This window comes from Podarcis tiliguerta, assembly GCF_965153285.1.
Source record: "Podarcis tiliguerta genome assembly, chromosome: 2".
Lineage (NCBI taxonomy): Eukaryota > Metazoa > Chordata > Lepidosauria > Squamata > Lacertidae > Podarcis > Podarcis tiliguerta.
In genome coordinates, this window is record NC_139535.1 from 75,096,118 (window position 1) to 75,119,389 (window position 23,272).

The 23,272-nt window shown below is 40.1% G+C and overlaps 1 protein-coding gene across 2 annotated transcripts in view; it reads left to right on the plus strand.

The window, feature by feature from the left end:
- The window catches only part of SLIT3 (slit guidance ligand 3), a 390,824-nt gene that overhangs the window by 43,482 nt on the left and 324,070 nt on the right, over window positions 1-23,272 (plus strand). For both annotated transcript variants that reach the window (XM_083430686.1, XM_083430687.1), the window contains exon 4: window positions 1,015-1,086. In XM_083430686.1, the coding sequence (XP_083286812.1) occupies window positions 1,015-1,086 (72 nt within the window). The remainder of the gene's footprint in view (window positions 1-1,014; window positions 1,087-23,272) is intronic.

Genomic DNA, 23,272 nt, shown 5'->3' on the forward strand with positions numbered 1-23,272 from the left:
CCTAGAGCCTCAACTTCCTTAAGGTCCTATGTGTAAAGAGAGAATAACTGTGGCTTTAGTCCTGCTGCATCTGTGGGTTTCAGCAGTTATCTAAGGGCTTAGTATGAGTGATTTTCACAAATCTCAAATCAGTCATAAAAGTGTAACTGGTGTGTTTAAAGAAGCTCTTGGAGTTTGTACAATATGGCTCACTTCTTCTGCATAGGGTTTTTAAATGAACCATAACATAGGAAATTAAAGGCTGAAAAAGAAATAGTTCGGTAATATAACAAAGGAGCAAGAATATAAATGGTATGCCTACTTCAGAACCTAGATGCTTAGTGGAAAGAGAAGTGTCTTTTTATACACTATGTGCTATTCTGCCTGCAACTGAATAAATCCGAACTTGAGCATCGTAGCATGCTCTGATGTAACTCCTTGGAAATGGAACAAAAAGGAAAGAAGTGTTTGGAGTAATGGAACAGCACAATATAATTGTAGGTGAAAACTATATTGCAGATGTGAATACAGTCATAGATACGAACAGTGCTGGAATTGGATCCTTCAAGATCTCCAATACATCTTAGCACGGCATAAATGAGGGCATCTTTAAAGTTTCAAAAAAGCAGGGTTTCCATACTTAGAAACCAGTTATAATTAGCAGTGTGTGATCCTGGGTTTGCTTCAAAAGCCATGTGGGTTTTCAAATTTTCCTGTTGAATACTCAAAAAACCTGGAGTTTTCAGTTCAACAGGATCCCTCTCTTTGCCCTATGCCCTCTGTCATATTTTCTTGGCATAGGAGTGTGTCAACAGGCAGAAAAAGGCTTCTTAGACACAAAAGTTAAAATTTGAAAAGAAAGCTTGGGTTCAAGGTTTACTGCAATTGTCCCCCCAAAGATCAGACTCTTAAAAAAACAAACCCTGAAAGATTCTGTGTGTAGAGTACCATTTGTAACTTTTATTGTTCATAACATTTGCTGTCCTGGAAGAGTCTCCAAATAAGCTTTGTTAACTTTGGTCATTCTTTATTTAGGCGGCTGAACAGAAATAAACTACAAGTTCTTCCAGAGCTGCTTTTTCAGAACACGCTGAAACTGACCAGACTGTAAGTATAGTTTTTATTTTTGGCATAGTATAAGTGCTTTGTTTGGTTCTTTAGTCAGCAATTTTGGCTGTGAGGTTTTGGTATGATGCCTTCTTGAAGTGGATTTTGAGATGTGTCTTGGTTTATTGTACAAACTCTTTGCTGAAAAACATATTTGAGTTACAAATTTGAGAAACATTTCCTTCTCCTTTTACTGGTGCTGTAGATTTATTTAGAAATTGAAGGTTGCTGATGTTACAACTCCTTTTCAACATATTTTATACAGGAGGAGTCTGAGAAGTTGGTAACCACAAAGAGAGTGGTTTTGGTATATTCACGCTGTGATTACAGCTGTGCTGTAATCACTTACGTTTCTTGATGGAAGTATCTCTTATGTCTCTGTGATGATGGTCACTTGTCACATGTCTTGAAATATTTGCAAGATATGGGTTAACTTGATTTTAAGCAAGAATGGTCAAGCCATTGAATTTGCCGCCTTGAAATGGGAAAAGCAGTGAGGGGCTGGGAAGGAGTGGCGGATTCTTTACCACATGGAAAGCCTTGCTGGCTGCTGTAGGCCAGAGGGAATGGGATGGGGAAGGGACGGAACGGAACAGAACGGGATAGGACAGGATGGGATGCACAAATTGTTTTCTTCTACTGGAGCTAGGCCAGCTCCAGACAGGGGGAAGTCCCCCGGGAAATCCATGGGGTTTTCCAAAGCAACCAGGATCCTACCTCTCAGCCTGCCCAGAAACACACTTTTTCAGGGTATTTTCGCAGGCTACAACTGGTGGTAGCTTACTGTCCGCTTGAGTGGAGCAGAAGTCTCTCCTGTGGCAGAACAGTCCCACTCCCCACAGCACCCTGGTCAGCAGTGATATACTCTTCTGACAGGGGCTAGTGGAGAAGTGATTGTGCACTATCCTCCCCAGTCATTAGCACTAGGTATGGGGTGGTTAGGATAGATGTGTTGGAACATTTTCTGCCCTCTGCATTCTGAAAGACTTTACTCTGATAGCTCACATACAAAAAGGTTTTTTCTAGGTTTATGAAAAGGTATGTTTGCAAAAGAATCTCATTCACTATAAAAGCTTAAATTAAAAATGCTGTTGATAATCTGGCAGTCACAGCATATGCATGGCTCTCCGAATATTAATAGACCTAGCAATCAGCCAGCATTCAGCATTCACCTTTTTCCTGTCCTCTGTGCCAGTCAATAAGTTGATCTTTTGTTTCTAGCCAAAGTTAACAATAGCAAAGATGATAAAGGTTGTTTGAAAAATGCCAGGTATTTCCTACAAGAAGATAACTTCATTTTCACAAAAAATGTGAAGTTAAGCTTTGCAAATATTTTTACTGTACAAGAATGAAGCACTAAAAGGTAACAACTCTCTTGTCTACTGAGACAAAATTTCCCTGGATTTTAGTGTCAACTCCTTCGAACATGGGCTTTTCATTACTTATACTTCCAGTAGCTATTTAATTAAGAACTTCAACTTTTCACATGAAGCTGAATGCAAATATGTTGTGCCTTGGTATTTTGTCCAGCAACTTACATAACTATGAGGAAGGTATGCATCCTCTGAAGGTATAAATGAAACAAATAAACCACTTGGACAGCTCTGTAAAAGCCAAAGTTATAAGGAGGCAATCAAATTATAGTATCTTTCAATACAGAATATGTCTGCAACATCTATAATTATTTCTATGGTCCTTTGTAACATCTGTTTGATATTACTGGTAGGAATATACAGGAGAATCAACCTTAAAATGGAATGCAAAGCATCTTGTTAAAGGAGTTTGATGCATGCCTTATTCTATCCTTTCTTGCCAGGAGGAGGAGTCTGGAGTTCATACATTGCATGTTTGCTTTTTCTTCCAAGGTCATTTTATTAAAGTTTTATGATACTTTACTTATACTTTCCTGCCCCCAATATAAAAGGCAAAGCATTTTTAAAAGGTCAGGAAGAAGAGGGAGAGGGGAGGGAGATAGAAATGTCTGAATTGAGGTACTTGCAACTGAATCACTTCTGTTTCAATCTATACCACTTCTAGAAAATGATTATTGAAATAGACATTCAGATCGCTGAATCCACATATAAGTAATAAAGAAGTTAGTGGGCTAGACAGTGTCCATTGTTTAGTTATGTGATCAAAACAAAGTTAACATTTATGATTTCCATCTAACAATGGATATCAAGTTTCATTGATATTTGAAAAACCAAAACTTGTACCTTGAACAGTTGAGCCCTGCCAACCATACAACTTGCAGGGAGGCTAGTAAGCTTTTCTCCTTGCACATACTTCTTCCTTGGATAATGCTCAAATTGTTTTTCTGGTTTTTTGGTGGTGATGGTGAGCCATCAACAAGCATCAGTTTGAACTTAACAGTTCCTTCTGAATGACTGCATCAAGTTTTAATTACTATACCAGGCTAACAGAACATCTGTATATGATGTATTGTTGTTTGTACCAGCACAAGCACAGCAGCAGTGGCAGACTTTGGGCTTTAAAATTCCAGTGGTGCCCTGTACAATGCCAAAGTTCAGTACACACAACTCCTCTCACCTTCTGTTGGTCATCATTTTTGTGACACCCCCTGCAGTGCCCTCTCAGCTTTGTGCCCAAAGCGGGTGAACTGGTTGTGCTCCCCTAAATCTGCCTCTGGCAGCAACAAGAAGCTCAGAGGACTTGTGTGAAAGGAGGCAGGATCCTCTGAGGCCTTTACTTGGTTTCCTTAAGTTTAGCAGCGTAATACCAGAACTGCTGTGTCAACATCCTTCTTCATCTTGGTTTTGGCCAGGTTATGGGAATTTGACGGAACCTGAATAGTAAAGGATGGCATGAAATTTCTAATCATGATTTAACATGTCATAGTGTTGATGATCCTCTTTTGGTTTGACTAAGGTAGGTATCATTTACCTGGGAGTAACCCGCCTAAAGTAGGCTGGATTTACTTTTGGGCTAACAAGTCTTCTTTTTTAAGTCACTTGTGCTAGTGACCATTAAGTACATTATTCTGTTATGCTCTCTTACTTACAACCAGCCCAGGAAGTGGTGTTGACTGTCAGCTTCTTCCTCCTCCACCACCTCTTCTTTAGTCTCAGTGTTGTCCTTGTAGAACTCAGCAGGCAGGAGTGTAGAACAAAACTAGAATTAGTTGGATCTTTCTCTCCTTTGCTCTGGCTCCACCTACTATTTTTCCCTCTGTCTTCCACCTTACTAGCCCCAGTGAACACCAGCCCCCACTCTTCTGTTGTAAGGAATTCTTTGAATTAATTGAGAAGTGCCAGAGGTACTTTCTTTTATGTGTATGCACAGTTATACAAACAAAAAACAAGAGTGTTATGTCTATCATTTGTGTGGTGCTTCTTTTTGCTCCCATGTGGTTCATCTAACTGCTTTTTAATTGTGTCTAGTTTGACATATTCCTGTTGTTATTGTTGGGTTTTGATAACAGTTCACTATGATAGCTCACTGATTATTGTGCAATACATTTCCTATAGGTTTAAGAATAATTTGGTAGAATGTAGGTGAAGATGGATTAGATTGTAGTTGTGTGATGGAGAAACAAAAGTGACGTCAAACTTCAACTGGTGAAGTTGACAGTTTAGGGCAATATTTCCTACACCTTCAATTCTGTTTCAACCTTATGTCTTAAAGTAGGTAGCAATTACTTTAAAACAAACAAAAAAACCCCAATAAAACTAGCAAGATAAAATTGGAAAATTATGTTAAAACTGATTAAAAATTACCCCATAAACCTTCCTTTTAGAAAGCTAGCTCCAAACAAGCCCAAGACCTTCAAACCCAACAAGAGCTAGAAGAGGAATAAATAGACTATGCAGAAAAACAGGATGTCCTTCCTTTAAATTAGCGGTGAGCTGAAACAACTAATATAGTTTTGCTCTTCTTATTTTTTTGAAGAGCATTTCTAATTTCAAACATGCATTTCCAATCAAGTGCCCCCTTGAAATGATGTCTATTAAACATTGTCCTGGTTGTTAGAAGGAAGTGCACAAAAGCCTGTCAAGACTATTATTTGTAAAGGCCCCAGAGAACTGTTGGAAAGATCTAGCTTCTAGCACCTTGGGAACAAGAAGCTTGTCTCTCCCATAACTTGTCTCTGGAAAGCTCCTTGGCTCAAATGACGCACAGAGGCACTTTTACATACCCTGCTATATCTCTCCCCTTTGTATCTACTTCTAACATTACAATAAAGCAAAAAAGAAATTTCTTCTGAAGCCTAGTTGTGTACTTGTGAACGTGGTGGGACAGGGCTGTTCCTAATATATGTGCCCTAACTGCTTAGGGCTAAATATATAAAAACAGCACCTTGAAGTGTGCCTTGACATTACTTGGGATCTGATACAGACGAGAGTCTTTTTCGCACTGTGCAGTTATTTAGAGAGAGAAAGCTAACCTTGTGAGGCAAGTGCCTTGTGAGAATGTGCCCTTAAATTAAAGGTCCCCTCTCATGTGAGAGCAGGCGCAAGTGGCTCACCTTGTAAACGAGCTCAAATGATTAAGCACTGCCAGGGCAAAATGAACATGACCATATTAAGCAGAGGTTGCTATGGTTTTGGCTCATTCAGGAATTGCGGCTTTACTGTGTACAGATCCCAGCAGGTCTGCTCAGAAGATGGTAAATAATTACAAGGAACACCAGTTCTCCTGGGGGCACTTCAGGTTTGAAAGGATGTTCACTAGGTCAGAGGTGAGAACTACAGACTGCTGAGAGGCTCTTGTACCATTTATCAAGCTGGAGCTATTTTTATTGCTTGCATTGCGTGCTGACTCTAAATGGCATAATTTGAACAAAATCATGTCTGGAAAAGTGACTCTGGTTGCAAATCCTTATGGCACCTTTCGGTTCAGTCTACTCCAAGTGAGGCAGAGGGCTCTGTTTATTTTCTTGAAGTATGAAAGGAACGTTAACAAATTATCTGAAATGAGTAGGAAACAAATGAGGGGATGTCAGAAAGTGATTAATCGAGGTTCCATCCTGGATTTCCAGTCTCCCCTGTGTGAAGTTAGCTACTCAAAACTAATATGTGCAGATGTTTCTCTTTTTTTTCTAATGTGGCAAAATGGAAAGAGAAGCAACAGTGAATGTAAAGGGATAATCATGAGTTTCAAATAGACTGGTTGGTTTTGTTTTGTGTGTGTGTTTTAAAAAAACCAATAACACACCACTGATAACTAGCAAAGATTTTGTTGTATAGGAAATGTCTTCACAACGTTCAGAAAGAGAACTCTTAATTCTCTTAACAGAACAGAACAAAAAATATTTTTTTCTCTTTTTGTCTTCTTCTTCTGCGCAATTAGTGGTTAGAATTTTCTTCTGAAAATCATAGACTTAATGTAGATACCAGATTGTGCAGTAACTGAAAGCAAGTGTAAGCTGTTCATAGACTGTAGCACTGGTACAAGGATACTTGGGTTTAAATCTCCACACAGACGAATTCATAGACTTGTGTAGCATCAAACACAGGTTTTCCAGTGAACATACACATGTCCATGCACACCAGCCAATCCTGTAACAGGTGTTTTCAAACACCTATTTGTATGAATACCATTCATTTTTCCTTGTGCATATAAACCAAAAATTAAGTGTGCACTTGTGCATTTGTAATGTGCTCTTCTGTCCTTGGTAGCTAGTCAAAATATGTGTTTGCTATTGTCCTAGCCCTTGCTTCTAGGGGCAAGATAATTCTTTTTTAAATAAAATAAAATAAAATATAAGAAACATGTAATATTCTGAAATATACAACAGGTGCAGGTGAGGAGAAGGATTTCCATTTTCCATTTTTTTACATTCTTCTGACATTTAGTTCAGTTTTGGGACTGTCCTTAAAAGTAGCAGGAACTTAATTTTGAGGCCATGCTGATCTTTGAAGGTGTTTGAGCGCCTTCAAGTAAGTTCCTGTACTGCTCTCTAGTTCTGAGCATGCTCCTTTCCCTGGAGGCTGGCATGTGCTTTTTTGTGGGGGGGGGTTTGATTTTTTTGACCTAGTGCTGACTTCAGAGAGGCTCAGAAAATAGTTTCATTGCTTCCTGAATCTCTCAGAGGCTCACTGTGAAGTCTGGGACAGTTCTTGTCTATTTCCGGGCTCTTCTAGACATGCAGAAGCTCTTGCCAGAACGGTGTTGTTTTTTTACTGGCCTTACTAGTGGTAAGCTGCCCAGAGCATTTATGCACTCTAGGCTAACTACTTATTACTCTAAGAAATATCGCTTATTTGTGCTTAGATAAAATTTGATATTCCTATATAGTTGCCTTGAATTTGTTTGAGGGAGGGAAGAAGACACAAATGTAATAAATAATTTGCTAATTGGTAACCTGAACACTAGTTTTCTGGGGTGTGTGTGGATTTTGTCTTTCTTTAATAGATTGGCATTTAAATATTACCAGGCATCATTTTGGAAAGTCCTACACACCACCAATACCTATAACCTGAACACATATTGATCAGTTTTATACAGTCGTACTTTGGTTCTTGAACGTAATCCGTTCCGGAAGTCCGTTCGGGAAGACTCCCGAAACATTTGAAAACCAAGGAACGTCTTCTGGTTGGCTGCAGGAACTTCCTGCACTCAAGCGGAAGCAGCGTTGGACATTTGGCTTCTGAAAAACATTCGAAAACCGGAACACTCACTTCTGGGTTTTCAGCATTTGGGAACCGAAACGTATGAGTACCAAGGCATTCGAGAACCAAGGTACGACTGTATTTTGAAAGTTTCTACAAATATTTGTCAATGGAACATGTACTCAAAACAGTATATAGCCCCAGGTAAAAAACAAAAACAAAACACCATTCTAAGCATGCTGTGAATGGAATGGGGGTGGGGAGTGTACTTCACAAGGGACTTTTCAGAAAAGTGGGGAAACCCGTGTGCCATCTACGTTTCTGTTGCTTCATGTGAATTTTACACTGTAGTTTGTAATACCAGTAATTTGTGTGAGGAAAGGACGTAATCACTTGTGCAAGGGAACTATTCTAGTTCACACCAGTAATATATATATATATTGTCTGGTATCAGGTTGTTTCCAGGAGGCTCATACTGTAGAATATTTTATTTGAAGTGAATGCAGGGGAAGAAATTTAAAATCATTGGTACATGAAAAACTCAGACAAATTTCTACCTGTTTGTTATGATATACATTTGGATGAAAATAGTTGCAAAATAGAAATTTAGTACTAAAAATGTAGAAGATAGCCATGCTAGATTGCTTTATAGTATATAGCAAGGAATCTGAAGCTGGCTAAGAAAGCTTCTAGTATATCCAATTTAGTATGTCTGTACTATTTGCAGAGCTTTGCGTGTAAGATGTGAATGAACTTCATAGCCAGATTCAACATAGGCCACAAGAGAGACATCCATCACTGTGACTAGAACCAGCTGAAAGCACAATCTCAGACTGTTGCCTGATAATGGATTTCTTCAAACCAAGGACCTGAAAGCAGTTTAGTTCAGAAACATCCAGAAAATAATTTCTGAAGATAGGAAAAAGGCCTATTTGCAGTTGATGGTGAATTTCCATCTTATACTAGCATGTAAAAAAATATGTGGATAAAAGATGTTTGCTAATCATTTCCTAAAATGTGTTCTCTCTAAAATGCTTTTGTTTCTGTCAGCAAGTGGAGCATATATATTGTTACTAACTTCAGCCAAAAGAAGTTGAATGTTTCACAGTGGTTAGTACTAGCCATGGTCTGTTGTCTTAACCATGGTTAAGGTGACAGATGTACAATGAAACCATGTTTTACATACTTACTGCACACCTAATTCCACATCCTGATTTGCAAACTAATCCCCTAACCTTCATTTAGGTGATGTAGTACTTAGCCATGTGTAAGGGGACTGCCATCGGAACAGGGAAGGGAGGCAGAGGGGCCGTTGGGATACAGGGAACCTCCGAAAATCTTGTGAAGCAGTTCCTCTTCCTGCGGTGGAGAAAGCCACACCTCCAGTGGGGAAGAGGGGAAGGGACCAGAGGATGCTGCTGGGAGCCCCAGCGCCGCACCTTGTCAGTCTGAGGGTGGGGAAAGACACACCTCCAGGGTAAAGGAGGGGAAAGGGCTAGAGGATGTTGCTAGGAGCCTCAGCACTGTTCCTTGCCAGGCTGGCCAGGAGGGAAACATGCCTCTTCCTTCCCCCACCTTGCGCAGAGGGTTAAAACGCAAAGAAGGAAGGAAACGGCTGGGGGTGACTAAGTTCTTATGTTGGGGGAGGACCTGGAAGGGACCACTCCCGGATTCTGCTAGCAATTGAGGCAGACATGAACTTGTGGTTCTGCACTGTAAATAGTTTTGCACCAAATAAAACCTGTAAAAGACAGGTCGGAGTCCTGCCTGGTTACTCACGAGCAACCACCACTGCCATCTGACACAATGGTTAAAGAAAATAAACCATAGATAACATGTCTGCACAAAACCTTAATTTATTGTATAGCCATTTTATATTGCAAATCAGCTGTTCAGATTCCAGATGAATAGGAAACTGCAAAATCATAAGTCTTCTACTGAAATCTAAAGAATAACATAGGGAAGCTAGTTATGCCATTTTAAACAGTTCAGCTATAGCAAGGATTAAGAAAATTGGGAATTCAAGTTCTCACATAAGCAGGCCTTAGGAATCCTGTATTAAATGTGTTGTGAGCTAATCGTTGATTTTCACATGCCCTTCCTATGTATGAATATTTTTGGGATCAAGAAGTAAACGGTCTACCAACTATTATAAGTTTGATGGATGTGTCCATGTGTGCAACTTGTGATTAACAGCATAGCAGGTCAGTTTAGCAGCTGCCTCTTTTCTTATTTATATTAAGCTCCTTATTTGTGGCTTTAAAACACTTCCTAAATCCTCATCCACCCCCATCCTTTTCACAACCCTTGGATAAAACTGAGTACCAGCAACTGAGTGGATCATTTCTCATAGCTAAATCTAGGAAGCATCAACTCAAGTTGTTCTTGACTTCAGGGGGATTTGTTTTGACAGAATTTGAGAGTACTGTACCTGCATAGTGTTTGCTTGCTCACTGTAGCCCTCTTGAAAATGATTGAGGAGGTAGAACATGGATCTTAACATGAAGTATATAATTGTTTCCTGTTCCTATTTTATGTGTAAGCTGCCTTGAGTCCTGTGTCTGGGAACAAATGCTGAGGAAGAAGTTTGTGTAGCTGAACATTATTATGTCAGTTGCACACTGGTTTATAGGTCAATAAATATACTTGTTGCTACATAAACTGAGTTTGGAATGTATCTGTAATTCTAGAAATGACTGGTCACTTAATTTTGTTTAGGGAAAAATATTCCAATTGGGTGGTTGTGGAAGATGCTGGGTTAATAACTGTGTGTGGGTGTGCATGTATGTATGTATAGATGATAGATAGATATGCTATCTATCTATCTAACTATCTATACCCAAAGAAGGTACAAATATACGCTGATGAAACATCAGTGATTGCTTATTTCCTGAGTAAGTTCACCTTTCTGTGACAGCACATAAGGCTATTTCTAATTGTTCATTCCCCCCCTTCTCTTGTACTTCCATGGAAACTTCTGATGATGGAATTAGTACATGCTGTGGTTTTGTGATTGGCTCTTAGGTAACTGATGGGGGGAAATTGTGTGAAATACAATTCAAAAGACTTCCTGGTAGTTGATTGATTAAAGGACTTTGTAGTTGGTGAACTAAATAGGCAAGTTTTCATATTAAATATATATTTGCACGGCAAAAAAATAAAACAAAAAACTATGGAATTATCCCCACTACAGCACTGATAAACAAGAGATTCCCAATAAAATTACCATTGAAATGTAAAACTATTTAAATGCTTTAGCTAATGTACCCTACCTCTTGACTTTTTGATTTGGTAGGATCAAGTCTCAGTGTCCTTGTGTTATATGCTTTCTCTTTATGTCCCATAGATGTGTTTTAAGAGTTTCATTTGGGAACCTTCTTAACAATGTGTGAATGAATTGTTAGATAAAACTGCATAAAGAAAATAAATTATGTCAGAAAGTTAAGTGCCATTTCTGGCATGTGATCTGAGTGCTGCTTAAATGGAACAGACAGCATTTCTTCCAGAGACACTGATCTGCTAATCCTAATTTGACTAATCCAGAGAAATAAAAGGATGGTGTTTTTTTTAAACTATTGTGAATTGGTTGTCTGCCAGGGCTCAAATTGAACTGTAAAATCATGGATACCTCATTTATATAAGCAATTGAGGGTTTTATAATAAACATGGGGAAGATTTTATAAGCAATTACATTTTATTTTAAATATAAATATCTTTGTTTCAAGAGTGAGTTTTAAGTGGAATGCCTGTATTTTTATGCATGTTGTGCACTGCTTTGGGGGTTCTGGTTGGAAAGCCCCAAAGAGATCTTAATAAATAAATAACATTTTCATCATAAACAGTGGTAGATTTATAGGTATGCACAGTATATGCAGAATTAGGGTCCCATGTGGCTGATGGCACCCGAGTTGTTAGTAAACATTGTTAATTGACAGGCTACTTTTGAAACATGATTACAAATAATGACATGCTATTGTTGATTTATAGTCTTTTAGTTTGTTGTATTGTTTCCTCTCCTCATTTCTCCTTCTCCCCAGTGAAAGTCAGTGGAGGCTGATCCATCCAGAAAACCAGGACTTAGGCCTACCAAGTGAATTGTGAAGGAATTTGTAAAAAAGTTTCCTTCAAAATCTGAAAGCCACACTATTTTCCTCCCAACACATCCTGCAACAATCCATTTCAATGTAGAGAGAGCCCTAGATACTTTTCTGTCAGTCTCCTATTGTCTGACCAGTCAGTTTTCTGTACTACTCAGTCTTGGTCCAAATGTAATGCTATGTCTCGGAGTTCCCACCCATCTGTTTCGGGGACTGGATGGGACGGGACACTGCAATATTAAATCTGTATGTTAATGGCTCTCCTGGGTCTTATCCCTGCTTGTGCAGTTTTTCCTTCGCCCCTGTTGTCCTGATGGCAATCCAGCCACATTAGCAGATCTATTCTGGTAGATCCAGGAGCCAGTACATCTGTTCTGAAAATGCTCAGACTTTTTTCCTTCAGTTCAAGGTCCAACCATATTGTCTGCTTTTTTTATTAATACTTTCTCTATTGTGTGAGTGAACTCCACTGGACTCACTGTAAGAAGTATATCATGATCTCCTGATTCTCAGACCTAACTTCAGGCAAGACATGGCTCAGGTGAAGCTGAGGCAAGAGGTTGGGGGATAACAGAAGCCCACAACCAGTTTTAAGAGAGATCCAGTTTGGTTTGCTCAGAGCAAGGAGTAACTGAGATGCGGGAGCCATTATAGAATGAGAGATTATTGCCCTTCCCACTCTGGCTTGTTGCTTGTAGTTCTGATTTCCCTGTTGGTCACAGCTGGATGTTCACGCACCATCTGAATCCTTCTCTCACAATATCCTGGTGCCTGGTATCAGGACTCAGGATTAGATACAGGTTCTCTGCCTCTTATGGGTTTCCACCATAACAAATGCATCATGAAGACTATCATATACACTATCAAATGAAACCTAAAGGTGGGTGATTACCTGGGGGAGAGGACCTTCTCAGCTGTGGTGTGCTATTTTTGAAAATCTCTCACCCAGGAGGCTCACCTGATACCTACTTTGCTATCCTTTTGGTGCTTGCAAAGACCTTCTTGAATTCTCTCAGGCCTTTTAAGTGTTAATAATGTGATCATTTGACTGTTGCAGCTTTGTGCACAGCTTTAACTTTTTAATCATCATCGTTTTACTGCTGTATTTTATTTTTTAATTGTATAATTTCACTCATTGTTGGAAACTGCCCTGCGAGTATATTGAAGGGTAGTATAGAGATTGACATAACTGAATAAATAAATAAATAAATAAATAGGGGCTTCTCTACATGTTCTTATTGTAGTAGGGGTGTCCCATTGTTAGGTTGGAATTTCCAGCAGTAAATACACCAATGTGGACATCATACCTGTGTATACACACATATCTTCCAGCACTAGGACTTGAGCTTCAGCTTAATTCTCAAATGCTTGTGCTCCTTCCTATTTGTCTGCTTTTGGTGGGATAGTTTCTGTCCTGATCAAAGTCACTTAATGATACTAGGCCGCAGTGAACATGGAGAAATAGCTGAGTTGTCCCACAGCATCTCTTAGCAAGGTTGGAGTGTGCAGCACAGGGAGTGTCTAGTGGACAAGCGCCATGATTGACAATCAGGAATACAGCAAATAGCTTTGGCGTGGCTTGGTAACTGAATCAGACAAGGTAAGCAGCAGGAGAATTTCAGCTATGTCGTGGGAAATGGCCTTGGCTAGTTCTCTGATTAGCAGTGGAGTGCAAATCTCTTGGGTCACTGCCAGGGTTCAGGAGAGCAAAGCACTGCTGGGATGTCAAATTGCTGCCATATTTCATTCACAGGGGGGGAAAAAGAGTTGACTGTTTGATTACAGCTTATTGATGTTAGGGGCATGCCATCATTACAGCACTCTTAAAGCATTCACAGAAATTACTGGAAAGCTGTGAGCAAATAAGTACATTTCCATTTGACAGAAGAAGAAAAAACAACTTTGCCTTATTTTATTCAAATATTGTTTTAATGGGCATTGCTTTAGAATCTTAGAGCAGTGGGAACAATACGAGCATTAGTTTGAAAGACAAAATCTTGGCTAAGAGCTGTGAGGTGCCTTCAGAGGATACAGAATAGTTCTTAACATCCATCTTTTCATTATCATAAATCATCTGTATTGTGGGCATGATAAGAGAAACTGGCAATTAGACTAATCTATTGTAATATTTATTATTACAATTATGAAACCACATTTCATAGATGAATTCATTACAGTCGAACCTCTGGTTGCGAACATGATCCATGCGGGAAGCACGTTCGCAACCCACACTGTTCGCAACCCGCAGTGCTGCGTCTGCACACGAGCGCAGGGATCCTGATTTGGCGCTTCTGCGCATGTGGAAAGCACAATTTAGTACATCTGTGCATGCGCAAGCGCTGAAACCCGGAAGTAACCCGTCCCCGTACTTCCGGGTTCAGAGTGGTGCACAACCCGAAATTGTATAACCTGAAGCGTCTGTAACCCAAGGTACCACTGTATTCTAAAATAATAAAACAGTTCAAGCAATATAAACTTTTAACAGGAACAACAAATAAGAGGAACAACAAATGGAAGGCTTTCTTTAAAAAGAAGAGCTTAACCTTTCCTTGAATATTTTCAAAAAATTGAATATAGGCATCACTGGAAAAGGAATTCTGCAAAACCCAGTATGACAATAGCCAACCCCCCCCCCTTTTCCCAGGCCCAATAGAGGATTGAGAACAGGGACTCTTCCAGCAACCTAAGGACATGAGGTGGTCACTCATTCCACACTGTTTAGAGATCTAAAGGTTAAAGACCAGTACCTTGTATTATTCCAGAAGCAAATTGGTGGCACTGCAGAACCAGAAGTCTGAAGTTATACAATCACAATATTTAGTGCACATCAAACAGGGTTCTGTATCAATCAAAGCTTTCAGAGGTTCCACAAGGGCAGATTAACAAAGAAGTTACAAAAGCAGCTAATATGGCCACCAAACCCCTCTTTTCCAGATAAGGATTCACCTCATAAATCAGGTAAATGAAGTTCTAGACATTGCTGTTATCTTGCATCTAGAGGTTTTCTAAGCTCTAAGCATGGCTATACCACTGACTAGATATACTAATGGTGGACTCACTTCATCATAAACTATTCCAGCCATTTGTGGATCATAGAAAGTACATATGATTATGATGCCAGTTCTTTACATAGCCAGTTGAATTTGGCTGCATGACAGCATCACAGAGGGCAAACAAAGCAAATTGAGTGTGAGGGCAATTCTAAAGTGAGTATTTTAGGTTCCGTTCCATTGATCTCAGTTCCAATGTATGATTGAAAATAATGGCCAGATTGCATTTTGCTAAAGCCTGAATTATGGTCATTTTCCTTCTGAAAACCTTCTGCTTTTTCTTCTCTCCACGGTCTTGTAGATCACTGCACTGGTCTTTTCTCATATCCAGCTTGGTGTCATCACTTTAAAGACTGTACCCTTGAGTATTCTTCCTGTACCACCAATTTTTATTTAGAATTCCAACTGCTCTGGGAAAGTGTGAAAATATAGCATCATGCTGCTTTGTCACTCCATCAAGACACTCTTGTGTGAAGAGCTCACACTGAGACGTTGTCAACATACTGTAATGCTGGTAAAATGATGTTTGTTTAGCTTCTGTTGTCCTGATGGCTGTTGTTTGCCTGACAAGGTTTTTTGTAAGTGTGCTGGCAGTAGGCAGACAAAGGAACAAATAGTTTATATAGATTCCCTACTTAAATATAGGACACGTTGGGCTACAAATGCAAACCGGCTCCATCAAGAATTTTCATGATAAATGGCTGCCTGACCAATATAAAATTACTACATAGTACTTGTACAATATTGTATCCCAGTCTACTTCTCTCCAGATGTAGCAGGAATGTATAACAGTGTTTTAGTTTCCTTTGTGGTCATTGTCTTTGAAGTATAAAACAGATTTTCAAGTAGGAAAAAGCATTTATACCACATGTACATAATCTCATCTGCATTCATCACATGTGACTGTGTGTATGTAGTATGTATGCTTTTTCCTTCTCTCTCCGGAGAAAAATAGTCTTGTGTAACGTGGACCTTAGTTGGCACACCAGACTGTGTGGGTGTGGTGCCAGAACTAGCATGCTGTTGTCATTGTGTGTGTGTGTGTGTGGAATCTGTTTCTATTCAAATACTAAACCTTTCTTTCATTTTAGCTACCTTTTCCACAATAGTGGCTACTTTGCACATTGCAATCTGCCTTCTCAGCAGGAGAACTACTGTCTGCTGTACACTTCTAAACTTCATCTTTGCAATCTAATGTTGAGGTCATTCTAAATATTGCATGCATTATCTTACAACATAAGGATTTGAATACTGAAGGCATACACATGGCCTTGTAATTATGTGAGTTGCTTTTAAAGATCCATTTATATATGCTCAATTAAAAAAAAAGATATTTCAAATGTTGGAATAAAAAAACCCGAACACAAAACAGTAATTGTTCTTTACATTGTTAGCATTTGGGTGTGTCCAACATAAGCTTAAGAAAAAGAGGGGCAAGCAACGCATCCCAAAAATGTCCAGGAACGTTGTTCGGAGATTACTTTGTGGCAGTGTAAATACGGCATGCTAAGCCAACTGGAATGAGGTGTAACATGGCTCTCCATGTATTCAGAGCTTATCTTCATGTTCTTACACCATGATATGATATCTGTATGATATACTGTTTTATCAATGGCCCTAATTTGTAGAATTAAGCCCAATTGGTTTTAAAGTGTCCACATTTGTTTGATTCCCACTCCATCTCTCTCACACACTAATTCACATCTCTGTTCAGCTGGAATTGGGGAATTTGTAATGGGTTTATATGTGAACTGTGTGTATTCTTTTTCTCGTCACACAGTTTCCTCACTCTAAATTCCAACCCCAAAGTTGTTCGCTCTGCATGGCGAGTATAGGAAAATATAGTTAACTGTATGTACCTGTATACTTCCTCCCACTGAGCTTCAGGAGATGTGTGTGGATTTAGATAAGGGAAATCAGGCAGGAGGAAAGGTTTAAATAGGTCCCCCCCCCGCCCCCAGAGCTGTTTCTCTTCAAAGAAGCCATGTGAGGCTGCTAGTGAGTATAAGAAAGCAAAACAAAAAGTGATTTTGCATTTCCTGCATCATATCTTGTTTGGTCCTAACTTATCGTATTGATTTTAATGTTTCCCGTGTTATGTACATATGTTTCTGTGAATAAGAAAGTTATTACATACATGAATCTAGCATTGCCATATCTTGAAGAGCAAAAAAGAGGATAGCCTGAGCCAGGGAAAGAGGCACATGGGCGCTGTCCCTGCACACCTCTTTCCCTGGCTCGAGCCGGCAGCGGCCATGGTGTGCAGAGCAGCCTGAGCCGCCCAAGCTGCTGCCAGCCTGAGCAGAGGCAGGACCCCAACTCCTATGTGATCTTCACTGAGACTTCCTTGCTCTGCTGCGGCTCTTCCACTTCTTGGGCACAGCACCCTCCTGAGCATGCATGTAAAGGTAAAGGTACCCCTGCCCGTACGAGCCAGTCTTGACAGACTCTAGGGTTGTGCGCCCATCTCACTCAAGAGGCCGGGGGCCAGCGCTGTCCGGAGACACTTCCGGGTCACGTGGCCAGCGTGACATCGCTGCTCTGGCGAGCCAGAGCCGCACACGGAAACGCCGTTTACCTTCCCGCTAGTAAGCGGTCCCTATTTATCTACTTGCACCCGGGAGTGCTTTCGAACTGCTAGGTTGGCAGGTGCTGGGACCGAACAACGGGAGCGCACCCCGCCGCGGGGATTCGAACCGCCGACCTTTCGATCGGCAAGCCCTAGGCGCTGAGGCTTTTACCCACAGCGCCACCCACATCCCATGTTTCAAATGAGCATGCATGTACCCCCCTCCCAAATCTCCCAAACCCATTGGTTTTTCCATTTCCTTTTTCAGAAATCTGAAAAAGCTATAGCAAAACATAGAAAATCAAAAGACAAATCAAGGGTTATCTTGAAATTGATTATTACCAGAAGTTATCTTTTTAACAGTGGTATTTTTACCGATAGGATGCTGTTAATGTTTCTGATTTATATGATATTGTTTTAATCAGTTTCACATGATTAATTTAAAAAGTTTATTTCGTGGTGAAAGGTCAAATAAGGCTAATCTTTGCTTAAACGAGATTAAGGCTTTATAGACTTAAGAGTCACATTCTGAAGAAAACTATGGAGATGAGCTAACCAAGTATGAGCCTTACTTTGAAAAATCAGTCAAAAGACTGGAGCCATGAGCTTATCAGGAGTTTTTCCTCATGGTAAAGAAATAATTGAGGAAATAAAAACTGTTTGAAGTGAAAGAGTTTGCCCTGCAGATCACTACTTTAACATTTTAAATGATACTTTCCCCCAGTCATCAGTATTTGAGTATTTTGCAATTAAACAGATTTAGAAATCATATCAAAAGAGATGCTAAATAGGAAAGCCAAGGGCAGGCAAATAAAAAAGTTATTTTCAGGTGAACCCTGGTGTACCTTCAGGGTCAGGGAAGTGTGTATGTGTGTTAAAAAGGTAAAGGTACCCCTGCCCGTACGGGCCAGTCTTCACAGACTCTAGGGTTGTGCGCCCATATCACTCAAGAGGCCGGGGGCCAGCACTGTCCGGAGACACTTCCGGGTCACGTGGCCAGCGTGACATCGATGCTCTGGCGAGCCAGAGCCGCACACGGAACGCCGTTTACCTTCCCGCTAGTAAGCAGTCCCTATTCATCTACTTGCCCCCGGGGGTGCTTTCGAAGTGCTAGGTTGGCAGGCGCTGGGACCGAGCAACGGGAGCGCACCCCGCCGCGGGGATTCGAACCGCCGACCTTTCGATCGGCAAGCCCTAGACGCTGAGGCTTTTACCCACAGTGCCACCCGTGTCCCAGAAACCCTGGTGTACCTTCAGGGTCAGGGAAGTGTGTATGTGTGTTAAAGCTTCCCAAATCATGGCAGAATACCTTCTCCCCAGCAGCAGGACTCGGATGCCTTTCTCTTTCCATAACTATGGCGACTTGTCAAAGGAAGGAATGGCTGACCTGCTTTATGCTGGACTGTGGTGCCACCATTGCAGATGTGGCAACTGACTCAGCAGGGATCTTTTCTTCTTCCTTGGGCTCATCTTTCTGCGACATTTAAAGGTCTGCAGGCGGAATTGATTTCATGGGCTTTCCCCATAGAATTGGCACTCCCAGACAGTCATTTTTTCTGGGAGTTCGCCTTACGAAGATGTTGTAATGGGGTGCAGAATCTGTGGGGAATATTTGTACAAATCAGAGCTTTAAATGTCACAGCAGCCGTATGGTTAATTCATGGAAAAGCAGCACACAATCTTGCTCTTGTTCTTCAGGGAAACCGAGACTGTTATCTAGTGTGAAATGTAGTGCTTTCAAAGAAATATTTCTGTTGAATATACCAGAAACATAGCAATGAAGAATTATAGTTCTTTAAGCACTGAGACAGAGGCTGCTGCATGTTGAAGTCTGAACAGCTTGTTGGCTAATTTGGGTAGATATTATCTGGTGTTGATCTAATCCTTCATCTAAATGGCAATTGGGCTGTACAAATTATTTTGACATTTAAATTCTGTAATAAGTTTGCATAGTTTTCCTTCTCTAATGACAGGATGGAAGGTAGCCTTTTCTGATTATTCAACTGCTTTCTCTTTTGACAACTTGCCCTGCAAATAATACATACTTCTGTGACTGTTTCCTACCCTCATAAATGCCTTATGAGGTGCAGAAAAACAACAACATAAACAATAGATGTGTCCCTTTTTGTGTGTGTTCTTGATGTGCTTCAGTCAATTCTGATCTTTGCATTTGTGTATGTTTGCTTCTCCATAGCAACATGTTTTCTATTGAGACACTAATGCAAGAGCTGTTTTTTGTGGTACAATAAGCCTGCAACTTACATGGTGGTTACATTCCAGAGCCAAAATTGTGTATAGTCAAAACCCATTGGGTTCATTGGTAGGTGGGATTGCCAAATATTCTTCCTGGAACTCTACCCCCTTTCTATACTTTTTTTTTTTTTACTGGCCATGCAACGTAAACTGAATTAAATGTGGGGTTAAATGTGGGGACTTGCTGTATATTGAAATGTACAAAGTACAAATGTACAAATGTAAAATCTTTGAAGCACTGTCCGGCTCATAAACATGGAGAATAGGAGAGAGGGACCTTCCCATCCTACCCAGATTAAGGCTGGATATATGTGCATAGATATCAGCACCAATGGGTACAGCAACCAGAGGAGGGCAACCAAAATGGTCAAAGGCCTGGAAACGATGCCTTATGAGGAACGGCTAAGGGAGCTGGGCATGTTTAGCCTGGAGAAGAGGAGGTTAAGGGGTGATATGATAGCCATGTTCAAATATATAAAGAGATGTCACATGGAGGAGGGAGAAAGGTTGTTTTCTGCTGCTCCAGAGAAGCGGACACGGAGCAATGGATCCAAACTACAAGAAAGAAGATTCCACCTAAACATTAGGAAGAACTTCCTGACAGTAAGAGCTGTTCGACAGTGGAATTTGCTGCCAAGGAGTGTGGTGGAGTCTCCTTCTTTGGAGGTCTTTAAGCAGAGGCTTGACAACCATATGTCAGGAGCGCTCTGATGGTGTTTCCTGCTTGGCAGGGGGTTGGACTCGATGGCCCTTGTGGTCTATTCCAATTCTATGATTCTATGAATCTATGATTTGAATGTTTTAAATACCTGTTTTTAGCAGTTTTTGCTTCTTTCTCTCTCCCCCCCCCCCCCAGCTGCTTTGAGGGTGTGTGGGTTGTTCTTTTTTTAAAAAAAAGAAACAATCAGTATATAAATTTTATGACATAAAATAAATTCTAGGCCTAAGAAAAGATAGAATACTTGAGGGGCTGGTGTGGCCATAAGAAGAGGGGCATCCTTCCCTTAAAGTATTTAAATAAGCAGGGGAACCAAAAAGTCAGGCAGACTTAACAGAGGGGCCATCAAAATCCTACATAGAGCTGAGAGGCATTACCGGTAATCTGAGCAGTCCACCCAGTGGGAAAAGCCAACAGAATTGTGGATTAGCTAAGCAAGGAGATGGTGCAGGACTTGATTTTACCCTAACTTGTAAAATTTAAGAAATATTAGTCTATTCACTTCTATGATTTGCTCGCATATGTGTGGGAGATCGCATGCCTGTTCCTTGGCTTGGTTAATATGGTATTCATCCTACGCACTGCCCCTGGTGAGTTCTTATGTCAAAATCACATTGAAGATGATGAACATCTTGTGCTTCATATGCTTAACCTTCTGCTATAAATAATTACATATTTCAGAAAGCTATAACTCAGATTTGCTTGCTCATATCGTACTAACAAATATTTCCCCAAAAAATATAATTGAGATTTGTTTGCTTATTAACATGGTTAGTAGATGCCTCATTTACCCCCAATAAATCCATTTATGTAATAGAAGACCATTGATATAATTGAAAGAAAGAGTGTTGAAATTGTGCTTCAGTTATGTATTCAGCCATAAGCTCTGCTGTGGTACTGTTTGCAGAGTTTAGATGAGGGTGTCTTTCTGAGTTATCTTGAAATGGTATTAATAATGGAATCAGCAGTTCTTTAACATCAGCACTCTAACAGTCTTCTGACAGGCCATAGGCAAAGACATGATAAATGATAGATATCCAGTCTTGAGTAGATTTATATAATTATGATGCCAAGGCATGTTACATTTATAATTTGATGTACCACCACTGTGCGCGTGCATTCTCTCTCTGTACTCCTTGTAATTAGAATATATAACTCAGCAATTCTTAAAGTTTGTATTGTTGCCTGTTGTTCTGATTTGCTTGTTCTTGGCAGGTTACCACATTTTTAAGGTTATATCTACCATATAGAATGCCCCTTGAAAAAATTCCTAAATTCAAGCTCAGTCAGATTCTTCTTTTCTGAAATGCAGGTGATCTGAATGTGCAAGGTGAAGGGAAAGGCAATGGGAATGCATTGCTACACACCGACAATATTTGCAGATGCTTCTGCTGCTGTGATGTGTTTGTCAAAAGACTGTTAGCCTATGGACCCTAGCAGTGTCCACCTCCAATTTTCTGTTTTACGCCATGCGTTTATTACGGCTGCATGGGCATAAGAAGTTGAACTTTAGTTTGCAGGCTGTGATGGTTTGCTTTGGAGTAGGCTTTTAGTACCTCTTCGCTGCGGTCTATCTTAGAGCTGACTTGTATTTTTGATAGACAGATAAAAGTGGGGAGGGAAATGTGATACAGTTGTGCTTTTTCTGCTTCTTTGAGGCATGCGAATTGGTCCTAAGTGTGCTTCACCCTGTGCAGTTCTGATGAATCTGTTAAAACATTTCAAATAGTCTGTAAGCCTACATCCACTTACCTGGAAATACTTCTGCATAGGCATGCGTAGGTTTGCGCTGTTAGAGAATACACGAAGTAACTGGCTAACATTATAGCATCTCAGCATTAACTCACCATTGGCATTCCTGCCTAAAGCACCTGGGTGTGGTACAACTTTGGGGTGCATGCAAAACCAACACAAAAACTGATTAGACTGTGGAGTGGATCTCTAAGGGTAAAGTAGAAAAGTCTGTGGGAACATTCCCAGAAAACTGGTGGGCCCAGACAGCCTAAAGAAGTCAAGGCCCCAGAGACTGCAGCCCTGGGGCAGTGGGTGCGGTGGTGGGGGTAGGGGTAGAGTAGAAAAACTTACTGGTCTGAATTGTCTGGCACAACTTCTCAGGATATTTATCTTTACAGATCAACATTTAACTGGAAGTTAGCTGAGGTTGAATAAAGTGACTTTCTTTGCAAGGCAGATGTGGCATAATAACATTTTGGGAACTTTTCTAGCACTCAGGAAAGGATTTGTTATGCATTACCAGAATGTACTTTTCATTTGACTTCCAAGTAGAGAGTAAAAATTACATCATACAACTTTCTAGTTTAAGTTTCTGGCTCTTATTTCTTTTCTTGCATAGTGGTGGTGTTTTGAATGAGCATTTTTAAATTGCCTCAATTATTGAATATATGTTTTGTTTCATAAACTCATTGTTCTGTATATGCAGAAGACTGGGTAAATGTGTGAGAAAGAAGAGCATCCAAAAGGGAATTTATGTGACATCAAATTACAGCAGTACAGTGCAAACCTGTAGTTTCTTAATATCTCACAAAGAAATTATATCACAGTGAGTTACATGATTATTTATTTAAAATATTTTACACCACTTTTAAGAAAATTTTGAAGCAGTTCACAACATAGAATATATATACTATTTCAAAAAGTAAAAAAATGTCACCGCCACCCCATCCCCCATCTTTCCCCCCTCCACCCCTTTTCTTCCTAATGTCTCAACAAATGAAACTGATTTGTAAAAATGTTACATGGAAAAAATACGAGAGACATTACACATACTTCTGTAAAACAAGAAAATCTTTAATAAAAAAAAAGTAAAAAATGTCAGAAGCTCAAGAACTATAGAACTGCTGAATCCATTGATAATTACCAGGAAACAACATGGTGTGTTTTTATTACATGTCACATGCATGCTACTG